Source organism: Dendrobates tinctorius, unplaced genomic scaffold (genome assembly GCF_039654945.1).
Source record: "Dendrobates tinctorius isolate UK_male_01 unplaced genomic scaffold, ASM3965494v1 ptg000129l, whole genome shotgun sequence".
Classification (NCBI taxonomy): Eukaryota; Metazoa; Chordata; class Amphibia; order Anura; family Dendrobatidae; genus Dendrobates; species Dendrobates tinctorius.
Window position 1 is genome coordinate 31522977 of NW_027361797.1, and position 21428 is coordinate 31544404.

The window sequence follows — 21428 nt, forward strand, 5'->3', positions numbered from 1 at the left end:
AAGCTTAAGTCAGAGGCTGATGAAAGGTCAAGTCTATAGTGGTTATAGAAGGTAGAAGGGGATGACCAAACTGCCGCCTTACATATAGTTTCAATCGGAACATCTCCCTTTTCTGCCCAAGAAGTTGCCATTGCCCTGGTGGAATGCGCCCTGATGTTCCCTGGAGGATCTTCGTTTTTTGCGGAGTAGGCTAGACGAATGGCTTCTCTGATCCACCGGGAAATGGTGCCCTTCGTGACTCCATACCCCTTCTTACAGCCCTGAAATGAAACAAATAGGGCCCTACTCTGCCTCCAACTGTTGGACCTCTCAATATATTTTAGGACAGTTCTTTTGACGTCCAGAGTATGGAACTTCTGCTCTTCCGGAGTAGAGGGATTTATATAGAAGGTTGGGAGGAGTATCTCCTGAGATCTATGGTATTTTGTTGCCACTTTTGGCAGGTAGGCAGGGTCTGGTTTTAATACCAATCTGTCTTGGTATTCTTGAAAAAAAGGTGGATCTATTGACAAGGCCTGGATATCACCCACTCTTCTAGCTGAGGTCAGTGCTACCAAGAGGGCCATTTTAAGTGCTAAGTGTTTGAAGGGTATTGTGTCGATCGGCTCAAAGGGGTCTACCGTTAGGGCGTCTAAGACCAGATTTAGATCCCATGTAGGGACGGAGGGTATGTGGATTGGAGCTATTCGTTCACATGCTGTAATGAATCGAGTTATCCACTTGTTGCCTGCTATATTATGGCCATATAGTGCTCCTAATGCCGATATTTGTACTCTTAGCGTATTTACTGCTAAGCCTAAGTCTTTCCCTTTCTGCAGAAATTCTAAGATTGGGATTATCGGAACTTCTGCTGTATGAGGTACTGTATGGAATTGAAGAAATTTTTTCCATATTCTAGTGTAAATTTGGGTTGTGGACTGTTTTCTACTTTGTAGTAGTGTAGTAATTAAAGACTCAGAGAATCCTCTTGTCCTCAATAACTGCCTCTCAAATTCCACGCCGTCAAGTGCAAGCTGACCACTTGAGGGTGGAAAAAGGGGCCCTGGGAGAGTAGGTTGGGAGTTGAAGGAAGGACCCAAGGATCTGTTATTGACATAGTCTGCAGCCACGAAAACCACGGTCTTTTTGGCCAGAACGGTGCTATTAAGATTACCCTTGCTTTGTCGTCTCTGATCTTCCGAATTACTTGAGGTAGGAGGATCAATGGAGGGAATGCATACGCCAGGTTGAAATTCCATGGAGCTAGAAGGGCGTCTAGTATGTCTGGGTGGTCTGATGGAGATAGGGAGGCAAATGTTTTTATCTGCCTGTTCTCCTTTGTGGCGAAAAGGTCCACCTCGGGTTGTCCCCATAGGGCTACTATGTCCCTGAAGACCTTCTGATTGAGGCACCACTCTCCTTGCCGCAGAGTGTGTCGGCTTAGGAAGTCTGCCTTTTGATTGCTCTCGCCTCTGATATGAAGGGCCGAGAGGGACAAAAAATAGTTTTCTGCTAAGTTTAAAATTCTTGCCGCTGAAGACATCAGAGTCTCTGATCGAGTTCCTCCTTGTTTGTTTATATAGGCCACGGTGGTGGTATTGTCCGATAGTATCCTGACATGCTTCTGTTGGAGCTGCGGAAGGAAGTTGTATAGAGCATAGAACACTGCAGTCAGTTCTTTTAAATTGGATGAGTATTCACATTCCTCTCTATTCCACTTTCCCTGATGAAACTCATTCTCCATGTGGGCTCCCCAGCCCCGGGGACTGGCATCGGTGGTTACGATACAGGATGGAACTATAAGCCATGGAACTCCTGAACATAAATGGTCATCATCTAACCACCACTCTAGAGAAGTCAAGACTTCTTGTGACAGGGTTATTTTGCTCTGTAAATGCCCACTATGTCGCTTATCCTCCTGGAGGATCTGGTGCTGTAGTGTACGGACATGGTACTGGGCCCACCGGACTGCAAGAATTTAGTGATCCTAATAGTGACATTGCTCCTCTCAAGGATACCCGTGGTTTATCTATAGCTGCTCGTATTTTTTGTTTCGTGAGGGTGATTTTTACCTGAGGTAGTAGACATCTCTGGGTCAAGGAATCTAGTTGAAATCCTAGAAATGTCTGGAGAGATTGTGGATCGAGTCTGGACTTTTGGATATTGATGATCCAGCCAAGGCTCTGAAAAGACGAGATTGCGTCAGTCACGCGTTCGGCACATTGTTTGACTGAATTCCCAATTATTAGGAAGTCGTCTAAATATGGCACGATCAGTGTATCCTTTTGGCGAAGGTAGGCCATCACTTCTGCAATCACCTTGGTAAATATTCTTGGTGCCGTGGAAAGCCCGAAGGGCATGGCCGCGTATTGGAAATGACGAATCCTGCCCTCGACTTCCACTGCGACTCTTAGGTATTTCTGGAATCTATTGTGAATAGGGAGATGATAATAAGCATCTTTTAAATCAATCCCTGCCATTACGCAATTTGGGAACAGAAGCTTTATAGTGGATCTAATTGATTCCATTTTGAAGTTATAATTTTTTATAAATGAATTAAGCTTCTTTAAATTAATAATGGTTCTAAATGTACCGTCTGGTTTAGAAACCAAAAACAGGGGAGAATAAAAGCCTCTACCCTCTTGTCCCTCAGGGACATCAACTAAAACTTTTTTAGCTAGAAGCACTCGAATCTCGTCTTCGAGAGCCTTTTGCTGAACTGAGGAATTAAGGCGAGTTATAACAAAGAATTCATAAGGGATCTGAAGGAATTCAATCTTTATTCCTTCCCTGATTATGTTCAAAATCCATGGGCTTAACGTAATTTGTTCCCATTTGGTAAAAAAAAATTTTAATCTACCCCCAACTGGTGGGTCTAAACTTTTAATTTTTATCTCTCCTATATGTTGGCCCTCTGAAGATGGTACCCTTCTGTTTTTCGTCTTTCGTGGCCCATCTATTCGTTCTGTCCGATTGTCTTCTTCTCCCGAATGGCCGTCTCTTAAAGGTTTTCCTATAAAACGGAATGGGAGAATCACTGAAGGCCTTTTTCCTCTCTTTTGCCTTGGCGAGAATTTCGTCTAAGGCTTTTCCGAAGAGGAACTCACCCTCGCATGGGGTTGCACTAATTTTGGATTTTGATTGTGCGTCCCCTTTCCAGCTTTTTATCCACAGCGCGCGTCTGGCGTTATTCACCAGGGCTGCCGACCTCGCTGCCAGTCTTAGGGTGTCCGCTGAAGCATCTGCCATAAAGGCAGCTGCACCTCTTATCAACGGGATGGCTGCACGCAGTTTCTCCCTTGACATTCTTTGTTCGATTTGCTGATCTAACCATACCAGCATTGATCTAGCAGTACATGTGCTGGCTACTGCAGGTTTGAATACCCCGGTGGTGGACTCCCAGGACCTTTTGAGCGAAGATTCTGCCTTTCGGTCTAATGGGTCTGCTAACAATCCTGCGTCCTCGACCGGGATCGAGGTCTGTTTGGAAGTGGAGGCTATGACGGCATCCACTTTTGGTATTTTAGTCCATTTCAATAGGTCTTCATCAGTGAACGGATACTTCCGTTTTGAGGCTGATGGGAGAAAACCTCTCTGGTCGTGCTTTTCCCACTCTCTTTTGATGAGGTCCTTAATTGCCGGTATCACCGGAAATGATCTCCTCTTTTTTTCTGCCAATCCCGCAAACATAATGTCCTGCGCGGTTTGGCCGCCCCTTTCCTCTTCACACCCCATGGTATTTCTGACCGCTTTTACTAGATTATCTACGCTGTCCAGTGGAAAACATGCGCGTCCTTCCATCTCCGAGGATGACGATGAGGACGTGGATGCGGAGCCTGAGTTTAACTCCTGTTCTTCCTCTGACTCTGAACTAACAACGGCCTGTCTCTTATGACTGGACTCTGAGGGAGTGCTGGCGCGGTTGATGGCTTGTATCTCCTCCCTAATTATGGCTCGGATATCTTTAGAAGATATCGTCGACCCCTGCATGGTCTCTTTCATGCATTGTTTGCAGAGTTTTTTGGGGTAGGAGTCAGGGAGAGGCTCTGAACATAATGCGCATTCTTTATGTTTAATTTTTTCTTTGACTGAAGTAGGAGGTCAAAGGAAAGGAGAGAGGGGGGAGAGGTTTTAGCTTAATAGGTAGAGTATATACTTTGCACACTCACCCAGTGAAGCTTAATACCGGGTCGGATGGCTGAGACGGTCTGGATCGGGTTTCTGCTGCCTCGCTCCTGCGGGCAGTCTCTGTCCTGGCGCTGCGGTCCCTGGTGGAATTGCCCCCAGCTGAATCCCCTGCTGGGGCCTGCGACTCCGTGGGGGACGACATGGTTCCATCGTTGCAGCGCTGTTTTATCTTCTCCTGTCGTGCCCCCAGAAGTCGCCCTGTGTCAGGGCGCATGCGCCGCGTCATCGCCATCCTACCCCGGAAGTTCAACCATTACTTCCGGGGTATAGGAGCGTCGGGCGCCGGCCGGCTCCTGCGCCCCCGCTACTCACACGCGTGGTTCGCGCGCTCATGGCCTCACCTCCCACACTGTGTCACCACCGAAGGGGGGGGCCTCCGGATGCCAGACCGGTCCGCTCCCTGGTAAGACCGGGCGGCCATACCCGGACCCGGTCATCACCATTTTGCCGCCAGACGAGGGGGGAACCGTCAAACGGAGTCTCCCCCGACGCTGCTTCCGGACCGCAGCCCCTGCCGTTCCCGAGGAGACCGCACAGGCGGATGCATGGCCCAGGTAAGATACTGCAGGATCCTGCTCCATTTGGAACAGGAAACCAAAACTGAGGAAAGGCGGACCGCCCCTTTTATCTTTCCTGTAGGGTTTCCTGTTCCAAATGGGCGGATCCGATACCTCCAAGTGGGTGCTGTCGTGGCGAAGAGTAAAATCACGATTTTTTTATTTAGTATTTTTAACATTCTATCTTTTACTACTGATGCCGCATAGGCAGCCTCAATAGTAAAAAGTTGGTCACACTTGTCAAACACTATGTATGACGAGTGTGACCAACCTGTCAATCACATTCCAAGTGATGCTTCAAATCGCTTAGAAAGTGCTTGAATTCCGCACACGAAAATCGCGGGAAAAACACGATAACCACGAAAAAAATCTCGCAAAAAAAAAAAAAAAAAAAAAAAAAAAAAAAAAAATCGCACAGAAAACGAGCGGGATATAAACACACGTTTTCTGGGAAGGAGTCCGGTTTCAGGTGTCAGGTTTTAAACGCTACGTGGGCACATAGCCTTAAGAAATAAAGACAATGATTATCAGGGTAAACAGTCTCAAGGAACACTCACTCTAATCTGCAGTTCCTGTGCGGTAGGTGCGACCAATTGTAAAAGAAGTGCAAGATGACCGTCTCGTAACAGTACAGTACTACAGTAACTGAGCAACAGCATCTGCAGGTGCTCCAAATAGTAATGTCCACCGTTGTCTACTTCTCAATTTCCGCTACAGATTTTCTCCATAGCATGTGGGTAAGACACAACCTTTACTGTGGGGTGTGAAGGTCATTTGCACATTAGCTTAAAGAGAACCTGACATCAGGATTGTGCTCAGTAAACTACAGGCAGTGTCAGGTTGGTGCCGTTATACTGATTAAAAGGATACACCTGGGTTGAAGAAACCAATCTTGTGGTTTAATCTGTGTTTACAGTGTTTAGTTAATGAGATTCCAGTGCTTCGGGGCAGCCTGTGGGCAGGGCTTTTTTGGTGCTCTGGCCTCATAATCATCATTCTGGGCTTAAATGACTTCTCACTGCCTCAAAGCATTCTACAGAGTCTGCAAGTAAGGGCTGAACATGACCCATGGGAAGATGAAGAAAAGCCCTCTAAGGAAATGTGCACACAATGCAATGTCTTTTTCAGGAGGGGAGAGCCTGCTGTGATTTTCAAGACGCTTCAGGAATCACCAAGTTTTTCTCCTTAAAGTCCTCCTCCTGCCATAAAAAGTTTTTATCCTCTTAATACATTGCAGTCATCACATCATATAGCACTGTGTACTTACAATTGCTCACTTTGCCTTTCTACCCAGCTAATTCTACTCTTTTCTCTGCACTATGTAGAAACAGGAAGTCTCTTGTCCCTGCATTTATCATCTCCCACTTCAACTCCTGACCCAGCTGCTTCCTTCCCTTTGCCAGGGACTTTTGCAGTGACTGATGACTCGTACAGAGAAAATTGACCTCCTTTTCCTTCACAGAGCTTAGAAGGAATCAGCAAGTCAGTTTTTAATCACGCCACGTCAGACCTATGAGGTATACTATTCTCTTTTAGGCATACTATGGTTTGTGGTTGTTTTTTCTTGAAATGCTTTGTGTTTCGTTATATCCTCCTTCCCCCTTTTCCAATATTTCATATGTATATTTCATGCAAAGTGCGTCTGTGACCGAGCAGTCTGCAAATTTGTCTAATTTGTATTTGGTAGAAACCACAAGTTTGCTTTAGTCTGTAGTATTCAACGTTATGTCAGATGTGCATCATGTTCAAAACTCAATGAGCAACACTATATGCATTTCCTAACATAAATGAGTACACCCCCCTTTCAAAAGTAAGATTCTAGTAAAATATCTCACGGAGCACAAGAACAATTTCCAGAATTTTGACAAGTCTTGGTTTCACAGAACATTTTTTTAACCCGTAACATAAAAGTAAGGTTAATAATATAACTTTCATTGCAAAATCTTAAGTTCAACTTAAATTAGTTGATGTAAAAATGAGTACACCCCACATCAAAAACTACTACATCTAGTATTTTGTATGACCTCCATGATTTTTAAGGACAAGACCAAGTCTTCTAGGCATGTAAAGATCAAGTTGGTGACATATTGCAATATCTATCTTTTTCCATTCTTCAAGAACAAGAAGAAGTTCTTTTATAGCCTGCATATTGGATGGAGAGTGACGACAACTTGTCTCTTTAGCACTCCCTCATAGGTGTTCTGTTGGGGTCAGATATGGAGAAACTTGGCCACTAAATCACTTTCACCCTGTTCTGAGGAAATGTAAAGATGTATGTTTTGAATCACTGTCATGTTGGAAAAGTGCACATCTACCAAGGGCACGGAGTAACGGTGGCATCTTTTATTTCAATATAGAACAGAACGTCTGTGAATTAATCATAGCATCAATGAAATGTAGCTCCCCAACACCAGAAGCGCTTATGCAGCCCCACATAAGGTCACTGCCACCACCACGTGTCACTGCAGGCACCTGGCATTTATAAAATTAATTTAGAAAAATACATGGTGCCTACAGTGAAACATGGTGGTGGCAGTGATGTTATGTGGAGCTGCATGAGCGCTGCTGATGTCAGGGACCTACGTTTCATTGATGGTATCATGAATTCACTAGAAGATGCTACCATCACTCTGTGCCCTTGGAAGATGTGCACTTCAACATGACAGTGATCCAAAACTCACATCTAACGTCACTGTTGCATTTCCAAGGAAGAACATGGTGAAAGTGATTCTTTGGCCAAGTGTCTCCTGGTCTGAACCCAACCGAACACAGACTGGAAATTCTGAAGAGACAAATTGAGCACCCAAGCTCTGAAATAGGTCATTCTTGAAGAATGCCGAGTCCCCATGAGTCCAGGCCACCCCACAAGCACAGTACTACAGCAACAATGGCCACCACAAAGCATCAACACCAAGTGAAATTAGATATATATCCTCATTGCAGTGAAGATTAGTAAGAACTCCCTTTCTAACACCATCCTGCATCACACCAGTCAAGCTTTAATTTACAGCATGACGACTTGTAGACAATCAATAGACCAAACCTAAGGCTGCGTCTACTCACCAGGACAATGCTGACAAGCTGTTCATAATCAATTGTCAGGTAGGTAACTGAAGCCCGTAATTCTCGCAGCCAATTTATAATCTGCCCATCCTGCAAAAAGACAAATGGCATTTCAGAATATATATAATTTTTTTATTTTTTTTAGCCATCCTCACCCAGACTTTAGTCTGTGATCATTTGATTGCTTGTACTATATACTACTAAAAACAGACAGATTCTTAGTTTACTCATCTGCAGCCACCAATAGTCAATGCAACGCAGAGAGTCTTTCGTGCGCGATCAGCGATATCCAGTGGGGGGGGGGGGGGGGTGGTCGCAGGTAAGTGTCACACAAAGCGAGATCGCTAGCGATATCGCTGTTGCGTCACAAAATCGGTGACGTTTTAGCGATATCGCTAGCGATCTCGGTATGTGTGAAAGGCCCTTAAGGAGTGACAGAGGCTTCAGATCTACAGTAGCACTTCAGCCTCAGTTTATCTATAGAAACGTTGATTTCTCAGTAACAGTGGAACGGACTGGCCAAGTACAGGTATGGATGGACTTGAAGGTCATTGAAGGAACGATAAGTGCATATAAATAATTTGGAGGGGGTTAAATCCTGCTGACAGATTCCATCACAAAATAAGTAGTCATTTGTACACAAAGGAGTTTGTGGAAATAACCTGAATCACAGCCTGGTATACACTGTAATAACATGTGGTAGGAATGCAGGGGCCATTACCTTTATCTCGGGGTCAGATAGCTGGTGCTTTAGAAGTTCAAAATCATTCTGGTTACCCTGATAGAATAAAAGGTCAAAAGACTAAGTATAAGCATCGTCAGAACCCATGAACATACAAGACACGCCAAACATCACAGTAAGGGCTCGCTCACACTTGCAATTTAAATTGGACAAATGCAATCCGATTAAAAACAAAAAAAAGACTGCATGCGAAATTTGGATCGCATACAAGACTAAGGGTGCGTGTGAAACATAGCAGTGCACTCACATCACCGAGTGCGGTGCAATTCCCGCAGACAATGGAGGAGACGGAGTAGTTTCTCCATCTCATCCGCACCGGTGCTCGGATTCTCTCATGCAAGAAGATCGGAGCACTGACACTCGGCTAACGTTCGCAGCAGGGCAGGAGCCGAGTGTCATTAGCATCCCACATCCGATGTGATAGGCTGGTGTGACCCCGGCCTAAGAGTGGTAACAGGGGCTTCTGGGGAAGGTCACAAAAAAAAAAAAATCAGTGGGGGTCGCAGCAGTGGATCCTCTCTGCGATCAGACACTTATCACCTTTCCGGTGACTAAATGATAAGTTGGGATTTTTGGACAGCCCTTTAATAACTTCCCAATATGCAGATGCATGAGGCCAGCCATGCTCGGCAGGTGCCGGCTGTGTTATACAGCCACAATCTACCACCAGCACTGACCAGAGCTAGCTCCGATCACTTCTGGTTAACTATTCAAAGGAAATGTTTGGGTCCTGTGTCCATCGCTCTCTCCTTGACAAGGTAAAAATGTACGTATCCCAAGACAATATCAATAATAGCTGCCTGTGCCAAAAACACAAGCCCCCAAGCAGCTCCACCGAAAAATAAAAATGTGCAGGTCTCAGGAAAATGGCGATACAATCCAATTTTTTAAACAAAGTTCCTAACTTTTTCAAATATAATATATATATATATATATATACACATATACATATACATACACACAAAAATAAAATTATACATTTGATATTGCCATAATCTCAGTGATCTGCAGAATAAACGCCAAAATAAAGTCGAAATTGTGGGTTACATTTTTTTCCTCACCATATCACACAACTTGGAATTTTTATTTTTCAGTACATTATATAGTAAAAATGTGATTTAAAACTACAACTCATCCTGGTAAAAAAACAAGCTCTTACGTGACTAGGTTGAAAAAAAAAAAAAAGTTGCGGGTCTTGGAAGATGGATACGAAAAAAAAACGGAATCACAAAAATGAAAAAGGGGTACAAACTTTCCCAAAATTAACTATGGGAAACTGTGCCTTTGCTTTCTCCAGACTGTTGGGGGTCCAGACCCCAATTATTATACATTTACAATATTATTGACTATTGAAATTAGTGACCGATAGCCCCGACAACATGGACAAGTGACGTGAAGAATCACCAGGAGCCCTGCAGACATATATTCACCTGGGAATAATTTGACAGGACGTCCGTCACTTTACCACCGAACCTGACCGTTTTCTTTGGAGGGGAGTTCAGGAACTCGTTACTTTCAGCCATCATGGTGTCTCCTTATACAGAGTGACAGGACCTGATGTGGATGAAAAATGTAATTATGACTTTGTTCTCTTACTAAAACAACTGTTCAGCACATTCAACTCTCTCCTCCACCCACCACTGCCACCTCTAACTCCCCTCATCTCTGCTGAGGACTTTGCCACCTACTTCAAAAACAAGATTGACCAAACAAAGCAAACCTTTACAGTTCCACCACCCCAACCACTCCACATGCCAGACCTCTGCCCTTCCCTAATAACCTCCCTCTCTAACATCACTGAAGGAGACCTTACTAATCTCCTTTCCAAATCATGCCTCACCACCTGTGCACTTGACCCCATCCCTTCACACCTGCTCCCCAACCTCACTAACATGATAATTCCAGCCCTAACCCATCTCTTCAACCTATGTCTAACTTCTGGTACCTTCCACTCTGCCTTCAAACATGCCACCATAACACCCATCCTCAAAAAATAAAACCTTGACCCAACTGCTATGCCCAGCTATCGCCCCATATCACTGCTCCCAAACTCCTTGAACAGCACGTCCATGCTCAACTTTCCTCCCACCTCTCATTTAACTCCCTCCTTGACATCCTGCAATCTGGCTTCTGCCCCCACTCCACTGAAACTGCCCTTACCAAAATTACTAATGACTTACAGCCAAAGCTAACAGACAGTTCTCCATCCTCCTCCTTCTCAACCTGTCCTCTGCCTTTGACACAGTCGACCACTGCCTACTGCTACAGATTCTTTCTTCCCTTGGCATCAAAGACCTTGCCCTGTCCTGGATTTCCTCATACCTTTCTGACCGCACATTCAGCGTTTCCCACTCCCACACTACCTCCTCATCCCGCCCCCTCTCTGTTGGAGTCCCCCAAGGCTCTGTCCTGGGACCCCTACTTTTTTCCCCATCTATACTCTTGGCCTAGGACAACTCAAAGTCCCATGGCTTCCAGTACCACCTGTATGCAGATGACACTCAGATCTACCTCTCTGGCCCAGATGTCACCTCTCTGTGGTCCAGAATCCTGGAGTGTCTATCAGTCATATCCTCCTTTTTCACCTCTCGCTTCCTAAAACTCAACGTAGACAAAACTGAACTCATTATCTTTCCTCCATCTCACGTATCTTCCCTACCCGATCTATCTATTATGGTAAACAGCATCACGCTCTCTCCTGCACCTGAAATCCGCTGACTCGGAGTAACTCTGGACGTGTGGTTTGAAGGACAGAGCAGAGTCTAATCTCTTGCCACCTCCAACTCAAAATATTTCCAGAATCCGTCCCTTCTTCAATCTACTAAAACTCTTGTACATGCCCTCATCATCTCCCTCCTTGACTACTGCAACACTCTCCTCTGTGGCCTCCCTGCTGTCTTGCACCACTCCAGTCTGTCCTCAACTCTGCTGCCAGAATAATCCACCTCTCTCCTCGCTTCTCCTGCTTCCCCCCTCTGCAAATCCATCCATTGGCTCCCAATTCCCCAATGAATCCAGTTCAAACTACTAACACTGACCTACAAAGCCATCCACAACCTGTCCCCTCCCTATATCTCTGAACTACTCTCCCAATATCTTCCCTCACGCAATGTTCGATCCTCCCAAGACCTCCTCCACACTTATTCCTCACAAAACCGCCTCCAAGATTTCTCCCGAATATCCCCTATCCTCTGGAATGCCATGCCTCAACACGTCCAATTAATTATCCACCACCCTTGGATCCTTCAAACGGAACCTGAAAACCCATCTTTTCAGGAAAGCTTACAGCCTGTAATGACCATCCTGCCGCCTCACCACCGCCTGAGCCGCCGCCTCATCACCACCAGAGCTGCTGCACCCCCGACCTTCTGTCTCTTCCCCACTATCCCATAGAATGTAAGGGCCCTCTCCCCTCTGCACCAGTCTGTCATCGTAAATTTGTTTACTACTGTTAACGATATCTATAACTTTGTATGTAACCCCCCTTCTCATGTACAGCACCATGGAATTAATGGCGCTATATAAATAATACTATGATCAGACCACTGCTGCAGGGCAGCCTCCAGGCACAACCCTGTATATACCGTCCATATTACAGGTCAGTATTATATGGTGCATAACATGTCCCCGATATACAGCTACTAGGAGCTCATTCACATGTAGTAATATGAGTTTGCAAGTTTTAACACCTTCCCGACATCCACTGTCTATGTACAATGCATTACGGACAGCAGTATTTAAAGGTAACCTGTCACCTCCAGAAATGCTACCTGTGGGTAAACAGCATTTAAAGTACTACTCCGGGTTTCCCCCCCCCCCCCCATCACCAGAGTAGTATCACTACTGTAATGCATGTTCCCTGTGTGTAGTAAAATACTTAACGGTTGCAGTCTTCTGCTGTTCCCAGCATCACTCCACTTCTGCACAACGGTCAGTCTTCTGCTGTTCCCAGCATCACTGCACTTCTGCACAATGGTCACAGTCTTCTGTTCCCAGCATCACTGCACTTCTGCACAACGGTCACATTTTCTGCTCCACTCCACTTCTGCCCAACGGTCACAGTCTTCCGCTGTTCCCAGTATCACTCCACTTCTGCCCAACCGTTGCAGTCTTCCGCTGTTCCCAGCTCCGCTCCACTCGTCTTCTGCCCAACGGTCGCAGTCTTCTGCCCAACAGTTGCAGTCTTCTGCTGTTCCCAACATTGCTCTATTCCGCTTTTGCACAACGGTTGCAGTCTTCTTCTGTTCCCAGCACCGCTCCACTCCTCTTCTGCACCTCGAGACCAGATTTATGGCCAATCAGATCGCTCCAGTGTTTGCTGTGCGGACCGGAAGTCACTTCTAATTATAAGGCCTCATTCACATGCCAGTATTTTTGCATCAGTATTTCTATGCCAAAACCAGGAGTGGAGTTTACAGACAAAAACTTTAAGGGCTCATACTCGCTTGCGAGAGACTCGCATGAAAGCCTGGCACTGCCGCCACTGGGACCGGAGCGTGCGGCTGCATAGAAATACATGTAGCCGCATGCTCTGGTCTGAGTTCTGGCGGCAGTGCCAGGTTTTCATGTGAGAGAATCGTGCGAGTCTCTCACAAGTGAGTATGAGCCCTAAATGAAAGATTGAGACCAGTTCTGTGTTTTGGAGATACTCCTGGTTTCGGCACATAAATACTGACATGTGAATGAGGCCTAAGGGCTCCTTCAGACGTCAGTTTTTTGTGTATTTTTTTTCACGGATTACACTCGTACTTTTGATAGTCTGTTCACGTCAGTGATTTTTTTATGGACCAGTCATTCAGTGCAAAATCAGAGATATGTCCAATATTGATCAAACTCAGCAATGAAAATGAATACCAAATGATAAAACCCTGGCGTCACTCGCTGATAAATCTCGGTCCGTTTTTCTTGTAAGTCGAAAAAAACCCATCCGAATGAGGCCTAAGTCTATGAGACGCAAAACAAAGTTATAGTAGACTTAGATCAAGAGAGATAGTGACCGATAGCTGTGACCTCTGACCAGTAAGGAGCTGTGGTCACAAGATGGCAGAGCAGGAGCGGTGCCGGAAACGGTAGAAAACAGTGACTGGTAAGCATTTTACTATACACAGGGAACGTACATTACTGATACCACTTCAGTGGTAAGCTTAAAAAAAAAAAATACCCCGGAGTACTACGTTAAATGTTGTGCAATCTTCTTCCTGGACCAGCGGCTACAGGGAGAAAAGATGGATTTTTGGTTCTTACCGTAAAATCTCTTTCTTGGAGCCTTCATTGGGGGACACAGATTACCATGGGTGTATGCTGCTGCTAGGAGGCTGACACTATGCAAAACAATAAAAATTAGCTCCTCCCCGGCAGTATACACCCACCGACAGGCACCAAGCACCTCAGTTGGTGAAAAAGCAGTAGAAGCAAAGAGAAAACTCTAAACATATGTACGAACCCAACAAGGAGCTCAAAGCCCAACACGGTACAACTTAAACAGGGAGGGTGCTGTGTCCCCCAATGAGGGCTCCAAGAAAGAGATTTTACGGTAAGAACCAAAAATCCATCTTTCTTCATCGCCTTATTGGGGGACACAGATTACCATGGGACGTTCTAAAGCAGTCCCAAGGGTGGGAACAGCAATAAGGAACGAAAGTAACGGAAAGGCTTAGGTCGGCTGGTGAGCCACCGCCGCCTGCAGAACCTTCCTACCAACAACAGCATCAGACGAGGCCTGGGTATGAACCCTGTAGAACCTCGTAACGGTGTGCAAAGACGACCAGGTTGCGGCCTTGCAAATTTGCATGGCCGAAGCCTTGTGACGAACAACCCACGAAGCCGCCACAGCCCGGGTGGAACGAGCTCTTACTCCCGGAGGGGGTCGTTTTTCCTGAAGACGATACGCTTCCAGAATGGTAGAACGAATCCAGCGAGCGATCGTGGATTTGGAAGCCGGAAGGCCCTTCTGGCGACCTTCAGAGATGACCAGCAAGGAATCGGACAGACGAAAGGAAGATGTCCTGGCGAGATAGACACGCAGGGCTCTAACTACGTCCAGTTTGTGGAGAGACTTCTCAAGCGGATGAGAGGGAGCCGGACAAAAAGAAGGAAGAACGATATCCTCATTGATATGGAAAGAGGAAACCACCTTTGGAAGAAAAGAAGGAACGGGCCTGAGGACCGCTTTGTCCTGATGGAGAATCAGGTAAGGGGAACGACATGACAAGGCCGCCAATTCAGAAACTCTTCTGATGGATGTAATGGCGATCAGAAAGGTGACCTTCCACGAGAGAAGGGACAAAGGAATGTCCTGGAGAGGCTTGAACGGCGCCTTCTGGAGAGCGCTAAGAACGAGGTTGAGATCCCACGGGTCTATTGGCGAATGATGAGGAGGAGCCACATGGGAGACCCCTTGGAGAAAGGTTTTGACCTGTGGTAGAGAAGCTAGCTCTCTTTGGAAGAGGATAGAGAGAGCGGAAACCTGGCCCTTGAGCGTACTGAGGGACAGACCCGCTTCTAAACCAGACTGAAGAAACCCAAGGATAGATGGGATAGAAAGGGACATTGGGAAGACTTTTTTATCATCGCACCAACGTAAAAAAAGCCTTCCAATACCTATGGTAAATGCGGGAAGAGGCTGGTTTCCTGGCTCTGATCATAGTTTGAACAACCTGACTGGACAGACCTGATTCCTTCAGGATTGCGGTCTCAAGGGCCATGCCGTCAAACTCAGAGACTGAGAATTCTCGTGGTAAAGGGGGCCTTGCGAGAGAAGGTCTGGAAGCCTCCAGGGGACGTCCGCGAGCATGTTGACCAGTTCCGCGTACCAAGGCCGTCTTGGCCAATCTTGAGCGACTAGAATCACTGGTACGCCTTCCGATTTTATCTTTTTGACCACTCGTGGGATCAAGGCCAGAGGCGGGAACAGATAAGGAAGTTGAAACTGGGACCACGGAGTCACCAGCACGTCGCATGCGACGGCTAGAGGGTCCCTGGACCTGGCTACGAACTGCGGCACCTTGTGGTTCATCCGAGATGCCATGAGGTCGACATCCGGGGTGCCCCAACGGTGGCATATCTGATTGAAGACTGTGGGGTGCAGGGATCATTCGCCGGACGCTAGGCCCTGGCGACTCAAAGTCGGCTGCCCAATTTTCCACCCCTGGAATATGAACGGCGGAGATTGCCGGAACGTAACGTTCTGCCCAGCGGAATATCTTGGCCACTTCTGACATTACTTGCTTGCTGCGCGTGCCCCCCTGATGGTTTATGTACGCCACGGCCGTGGCGTTGTCCGACTGAATACGGACCGGCTTGCCGGAGAGGAGAGGCTGCCAGTGAAGAAGGGCCAGGAAGATTGCTCTGATCTCCAGAACATTGATTGGGAGGAGAGACTCCTGTGGATTCCAGCGTCCTTGGGCCGCTTTCTGATGGAACACAGCTCCCCATCCTAGAAGGCTCGCATCGGTGGTGATGACTTGCCACTGAGGCGGAAGGAAGGACCTCCCTTGGAGAACTGATGCTGGCCGTAGCCACCAAGTGAGAGATTGCCTCACTCTGAGAGGGAGCAGAATAGGACGGTCCAAGGACATCGTGGTCTTGTCCCAGGCTGAAAGCAGAGACAGCTGGAGGGGGCGAAGATGAAACTGCGCAAAGGGTACTGCTTCCACGGAAGCCACCATCTTCCCCAGGACCTTCATGCAGGACCGAATGGGAATGGGAGTAGGCCTCTTGAGAGTTCTGATGCCCTTGGAAAGAGTTGCAAATTTTTCCCCTGGAAGAAAAACATGGGCTAGATTCGTGTCGAATTCCATGCCCAGAAAGGTCAGACGCTGGGTGGGGGTCAGAATGGACTTCTCTTTGTTGACTAGCCAACCGAGGCAGCCGAGAGTGTCCAGGGTTATCTGAAGACTCTGGAGACAGTCCTGGCGAGACGATCCCTTGATCAAAAGATCGTCCAGATAAGGGATGATGAGGATCCCTCTGGAGCGAAGGATTGCCATGACGGTCGACATCACCTTCGTGAAAACACGGGGCGCTGAAGCTAAGCCGAAAGGAAGAGCCGTGAACTGAAAGTGGTCTCCCTGAATCGCAAATCGAAGATACTTATGATGTTGCACACAAACCGGAATGTGCAGATAGGCATCCCGAATGTCCACCGAGCAGAGAAATTCCCCGGGTTCCATGGAAGCAATCACCGACCGAAGAGACTCCATTTTGAAATGAAGAACCTTCACGTGGCGATTGAGCAATTTGAGGTCCAGAATTGGACGAAGGGAGCCGTCTTTCTTCGGGACTACAAAGAGATTGGAGTAGAACCCGGAAAACCGTTCGTTTGAGGGAACGGGAACAATGACTCCAGCGGAAAGAAGGGAGGAAATGGCCTGCAGAAAACCCGGAGTCTGGGACCGCTGTCGCGGAGGCCGAGACCGGAAAAAACGTCTGTTCGGGGAGGAAGCAAATTCGATCTTGTATCCGGATGCGACGATTTCTCTGACCCAAGCGTCATCGACAACAGACAGCCAAGCATCCACGAAAAAGGAAAGTCTGCCTCCCACCCTGGAAGAAATTCCAGGTGAGGGTGACCCATCACTTAGAAGAAAATCTGCCGGAATTGGCGCCTGAAGATCTGGAGTATTGTCCTCTAGATCTCCAGTGAGGAGCGGGTTTGTAGGAAGGTTTCCTCTGATCCCGATCCCTGGTGGAGGGCGGCCGATCTTGTTGAGCAGATCTCTCCGTGGCAGAGAAGGGACGAAAGGGCCTGAATGGTCGAAAACCCTTTCTGTTGAAAAAACGTTTCGGTCGAGACTGGGGAAGCGAAGTGCTTTTACCACCAGTGGCATCGGAAATTATCTGATCCAGCTTGGCTCCAAAGAGTCTAGAGCCATGGAATGGCAGATTGGTAAGCGACTTTTTTGAAGTAGTGTCCGCGTTCCATGACTTTAGCCAGAGGACTCGGCGTACAGGTACTATGTTACTGTTAGCCCTTGCTACGCAGCCGGCCACGTCCAAGGAGGCGGCCAAAAGGTATTTTCCCACATGGTTAACCTGATCTGCAAGATCCGCCAACTCGTCTTGAGGAGCTGACGCTAAGATGCCCCTGCGAAGAATTTTTGCCCAAGCGGAAATGACTTTCGCCAACCAGGCGGATGCGAAAATAGGGCAGAGAGAGGCGCCGGATGCCTCAAAGATAGACTTAGCCAGAGATTCAATCTGCCTGTCAGTAGGATCTTTAAGTGATGCCCCATCTGGCAGAGAAAGCACCGTTTTTGAGGCTATCCGGGAAACTGGAGGATCCACTTTGTGAGCAGGTCTGCGTCAAAGGGGTACAGTACGTCTAAGTACTTGCGGCCTGAGAAACGTTGCTCAGGGCGCTCCCAGTGTTTGGATAAGGTAGTATCGAAATCTTTGTGATTGGGAAAGGTTCGAGATGGAGGTCTTGATCGTTTAAGGAGAACAGAGCATTCCTGAGGGGGAGTCTTATCCTGCTTAATTTTAAGTGTTTGGAAGATAGCTGAAATAAGACTATCGACCATGTCCCGTGTTTTAGACACGCTGTTCCCTTCTGAACTAGCTTCCGATTGAGAGTCATCGCCTGACTGAAGGTTGTCATCCGAGGAAGAAGGAAACCTGGGAGAAGCAGAGCTAGAGGACGAAGTAGACAGAGACCGCTTCCTAGAACTCCTGCCCTGTCTGTCTCTCTGAAGGTCGCGGTCAGGTGCGGACGACTCACCCTGAGAGGCGGTCGGGGCACAGGTGGCTGTAGATAGCTGAGGTAATCGTTCTAAGACCTGGACCAGCGACTGTGATACTTTTGTCAAGTCAGATACTGACAGACATTACAACGGCCCACTCCGGGGGGAGGGGGGAAGGGAGAGTGTTCTCAGCCCAGGATTCTGTGCGCTCCTGAGATGCTGGCATATTTGAAGGACTGCAGGGGGGGCAGAATGGGGACAACCGACCCGATGCCCACTTCTTTTACAGCGCGCACAGGCGTAATAGATAGCGGTGGGCCTGAAGCAGAGATCCCCTGAAGGGTTGGGCATAGGTAAACTGCACTGAATGGCCGCAGGAATTAGGGAAGAACTGCCGAGGAGAGCTAATCTTTGCCTCAGAGCAGAGCCTACCGAGATTCTGGCGAGCAGCAGAAAACGCAGAAGTGTCCCCCAAGCAGCGCAGCAGGAGTGAAAATCCAGGAAATCCTTGTGCTGGAGGCTGGGGGCGGAGCTTAGCGGCTGCGCCGTGACTGGCTAACAGCGACGGAGAGGGCATGGCCGAAGGAGGAGGCTGGCATATCAAAAGAAAAGGAGCCCTGTGATGGGCTAGAAAAGGCGCGCTGAAAAGAGCGCGCTCAGGAAGGGAGGAGGGAGCATGCTGAGGCAAAGTGAAAGTAAGGCGCCGCAGCCCCATGCCTAGCAATTGTGAAGGAAACGCCGACATTACGGTGCCGAACTGACAGTGGCCCTGCTGCTTGTGACGCTGCTGTGGTGAGTGGAGGGATCCCCAGTGTCTCCCTGACTAGTGCAGGAGGAGGGCGAGACGCAAGCGGCGTGAGCGTGCGGCAGGCAGAGAGGGCGGGAGATTCAAATAACTGAGGACCTGTAATCACCAAGGTCCAACTTCTCCCATTCACGGAAGCTTATGCGGGGCCGGAGGGAACGTACAGGCACTTACCTGACGTCCCTGAAGAGGATGACCACAGGGGCCCACGGAGAAACGGCAGGCCGCTTGGGGGGGGGGGGGTGTCCTCTGTACCCGCATCCTGCAGAAGGCGGCTTGAACCTCCTGCGATCGCCATCTTCCTCTCAGCCCTGTCCCGAGAAAGGGGTGAGGAGGGGGATTCGGCAAGGACCAGCCACCTGTCCACAACCCTTATCCTGCCTGCGGTACTGAGAGTTGCGATGTGGGTGACACCACACTGCTCGCTCAGCCGCATGATATAGGAAATCAGGGTGATAACTATACCCTGTTTCCCGACGGAAAAACCTGAAAAATAAAAGAGAAAGGATTAAAAAGTTCGAACTAAACCCTAAAAGAAAAAATGGATTAACTGCGGATCTGGGGAGATCCCGGTCCGCCTCCTACAGACACTAAGCACAAACTGAGGTGCTTGGTGCCTACTGCCGGGGAGGAGCTCATTTTTATTGTTTTGCATAGTGTCAGCCTCCTAGCAGCAGCAGCATACACCCATGGTAATCTGTGTCCCCCAATAAGGCGATAGAGAAATGAAGTTATATCCTCCCTGCAGCCGCTCGCTTCCAGGGTGGTGCAGGGAGTCTTTGGTATCGTCATATCCACAAAAGACAGATCTATGAAAATACAACATTCAATCCAGACGGTAAATGTCTTTAAGCAAATGAAAATTTAAACATCATAATTGCCTTTTTTGGTTGCTGCTTCCCTCGCTTTAAAACGCATTTTACTTAGTGTCCTCCTAGTGGCCAGCAGCATAACACCCACGGTCTCTGTGTCCCCCAATGAGGCGTAGGAGAAATTAAAACATTGTATGCATTACTGAAACAATACTAGTAAAAACTATGGGTCACACAAAAAAAAAAAAAAAAAAATCAAATACAAAAAGAACCATCAATGGAAAACTAAAAAGTCAAAAAATGGGAAAAAAAATAAATAAATAAATAAAAAAAAAAATAGGGTCTTATCCAATGATAATGGACAATAAGGTGCAGGGAATAGCTCACCTGGTAAGGTTGTGTATCACAAGGATCAAGGCTACATCTGTCAGCTGCTGCAGTCCCATGCAAGAAGGGACCAATAGGTGCGCCGTATGAGCTAAAAACACCCCGACGTCATGATTGTACAGGTCCGTATGAGTCCGGCGATACCAAAGCAATATAAATAATACCGTATTTGCTGGTTCAAAAAAATTCTGCAATTAGAAAAATAAAAATGACTGGAGACCCCGCAGAAGAAAACCAATCGGAGATCGGACAGAGCGGCCCAGAACACAACGTACGCTTTCATTACCAACGCGTTCCATCATCAGGAGAAAACCACACCAAGTCTATTTAGTATCCTTTCGGCTCTCCAATAGTAGCGCAGACCACCCGCCTATCGGTTCTCTTCGGGGGGGGGGGTCTCAAACAATTTTTTATTTTTCTAAGTGCAGAATTTTTAGGACTATGTTTAAAAAAAACGTTTTGGAAGAGGGGGAAAAAAAGTCACCCCTGGAAGGAAGGGGTTAAGCGATTGCTCCACTACAGGTGGTGTGATCGGGGTCTGACTCGCTCCCATATGGGCGGGGGTCGCACAGACAGCACTCTATTCCATACCACGAGTGGAGCACACACGTCCCCCACTAGTGTCTGTGGGCCCTAGAAGTCCTTCTCATGCAGCTTATTATAGCCGCCATTGCTGCTTATCCCCGGCATTAATCACGTCAGCATCGCCTGAAGAGAAACGTCAGCGCTCGTACATTACCTGTGTGAGAAGTGACTGACGAAACGGAGATCGTCCGGAACCGACGCAACGTGCCGAACCCGCCGCACGCGTCCAGCAGAGCCGTACCGGAAGTGAATCGGGGCGAACAGGAAGTGGGGCACGCACCCGGCTGAGCCGTGCGGCCATGTTGTGTGTACCGCTCCTGAATGCAAGCATTAGGGGAGTGTCCTGAGAATTGAGAAGTAAACGCTGAGCAGAGTCTAGAACTATAGAAGGATGACTATAGGACATACACTGCAAATGACCTGTCAGATAAAGGCATATTTTATAGTAATGCATTGGACATGAGTGCTGTCATTTCTTCTGTGAAGGTGGGCTGAGTTATGGCTAGAGTCTGAAAGTGCACACCCAAAAATGTGTATAATTTGTCTGAAAGGGGGAGTTACCAGTATGAGGCGTGTAGATGAGGAGAGCAGACTGTCATTCCGTACGTGTCTAACACTGGTAACGTCCCC

General features: G+C 47.6%; 1 protein-coding gene across 3 annotated transcripts in view; it reads right to left on the bottom strand.

The window, feature by feature from the left end:
- Positions 1–21109, bottom strand: part of RRN3 (RRN3 homolog, RNA polymerase I transcription factor) — a 70392-nt gene extending 49283 nt beyond the window's left edge. The window contains exons 1-5 of one of the 3 annotated variants that reach the window (XM_073542931.1): positions 20953–21088; positions 20214–20401; positions 9960–10083; positions 8509–8565; positions 7788–7877 (exon numbers count right to left, since the gene is read on the bottom strand). In XM_073542931.1, coding sequence (XP_073399032.1) covers positions 7788–7877; positions 8509–8565; positions 9960–10055 — 243 coding nt within the window. In that variant the 5' untranslated portion in view covers positions 10056–10083; positions 20214–20401; positions 20953–21088. Of the gene's footprint in view, positions 1–7787; positions 7878–8508; positions 8566–9959; positions 10084–19895; positions 19980–20213; positions 20929–20952 lie in introns of those variants that run through there. The other 2 variants (XM_073542932.1, XM_073542929.1) reach the window with 2 other exon arrangements.
- Positions 21110–21428: the final 319 nt, after the last annotated feature.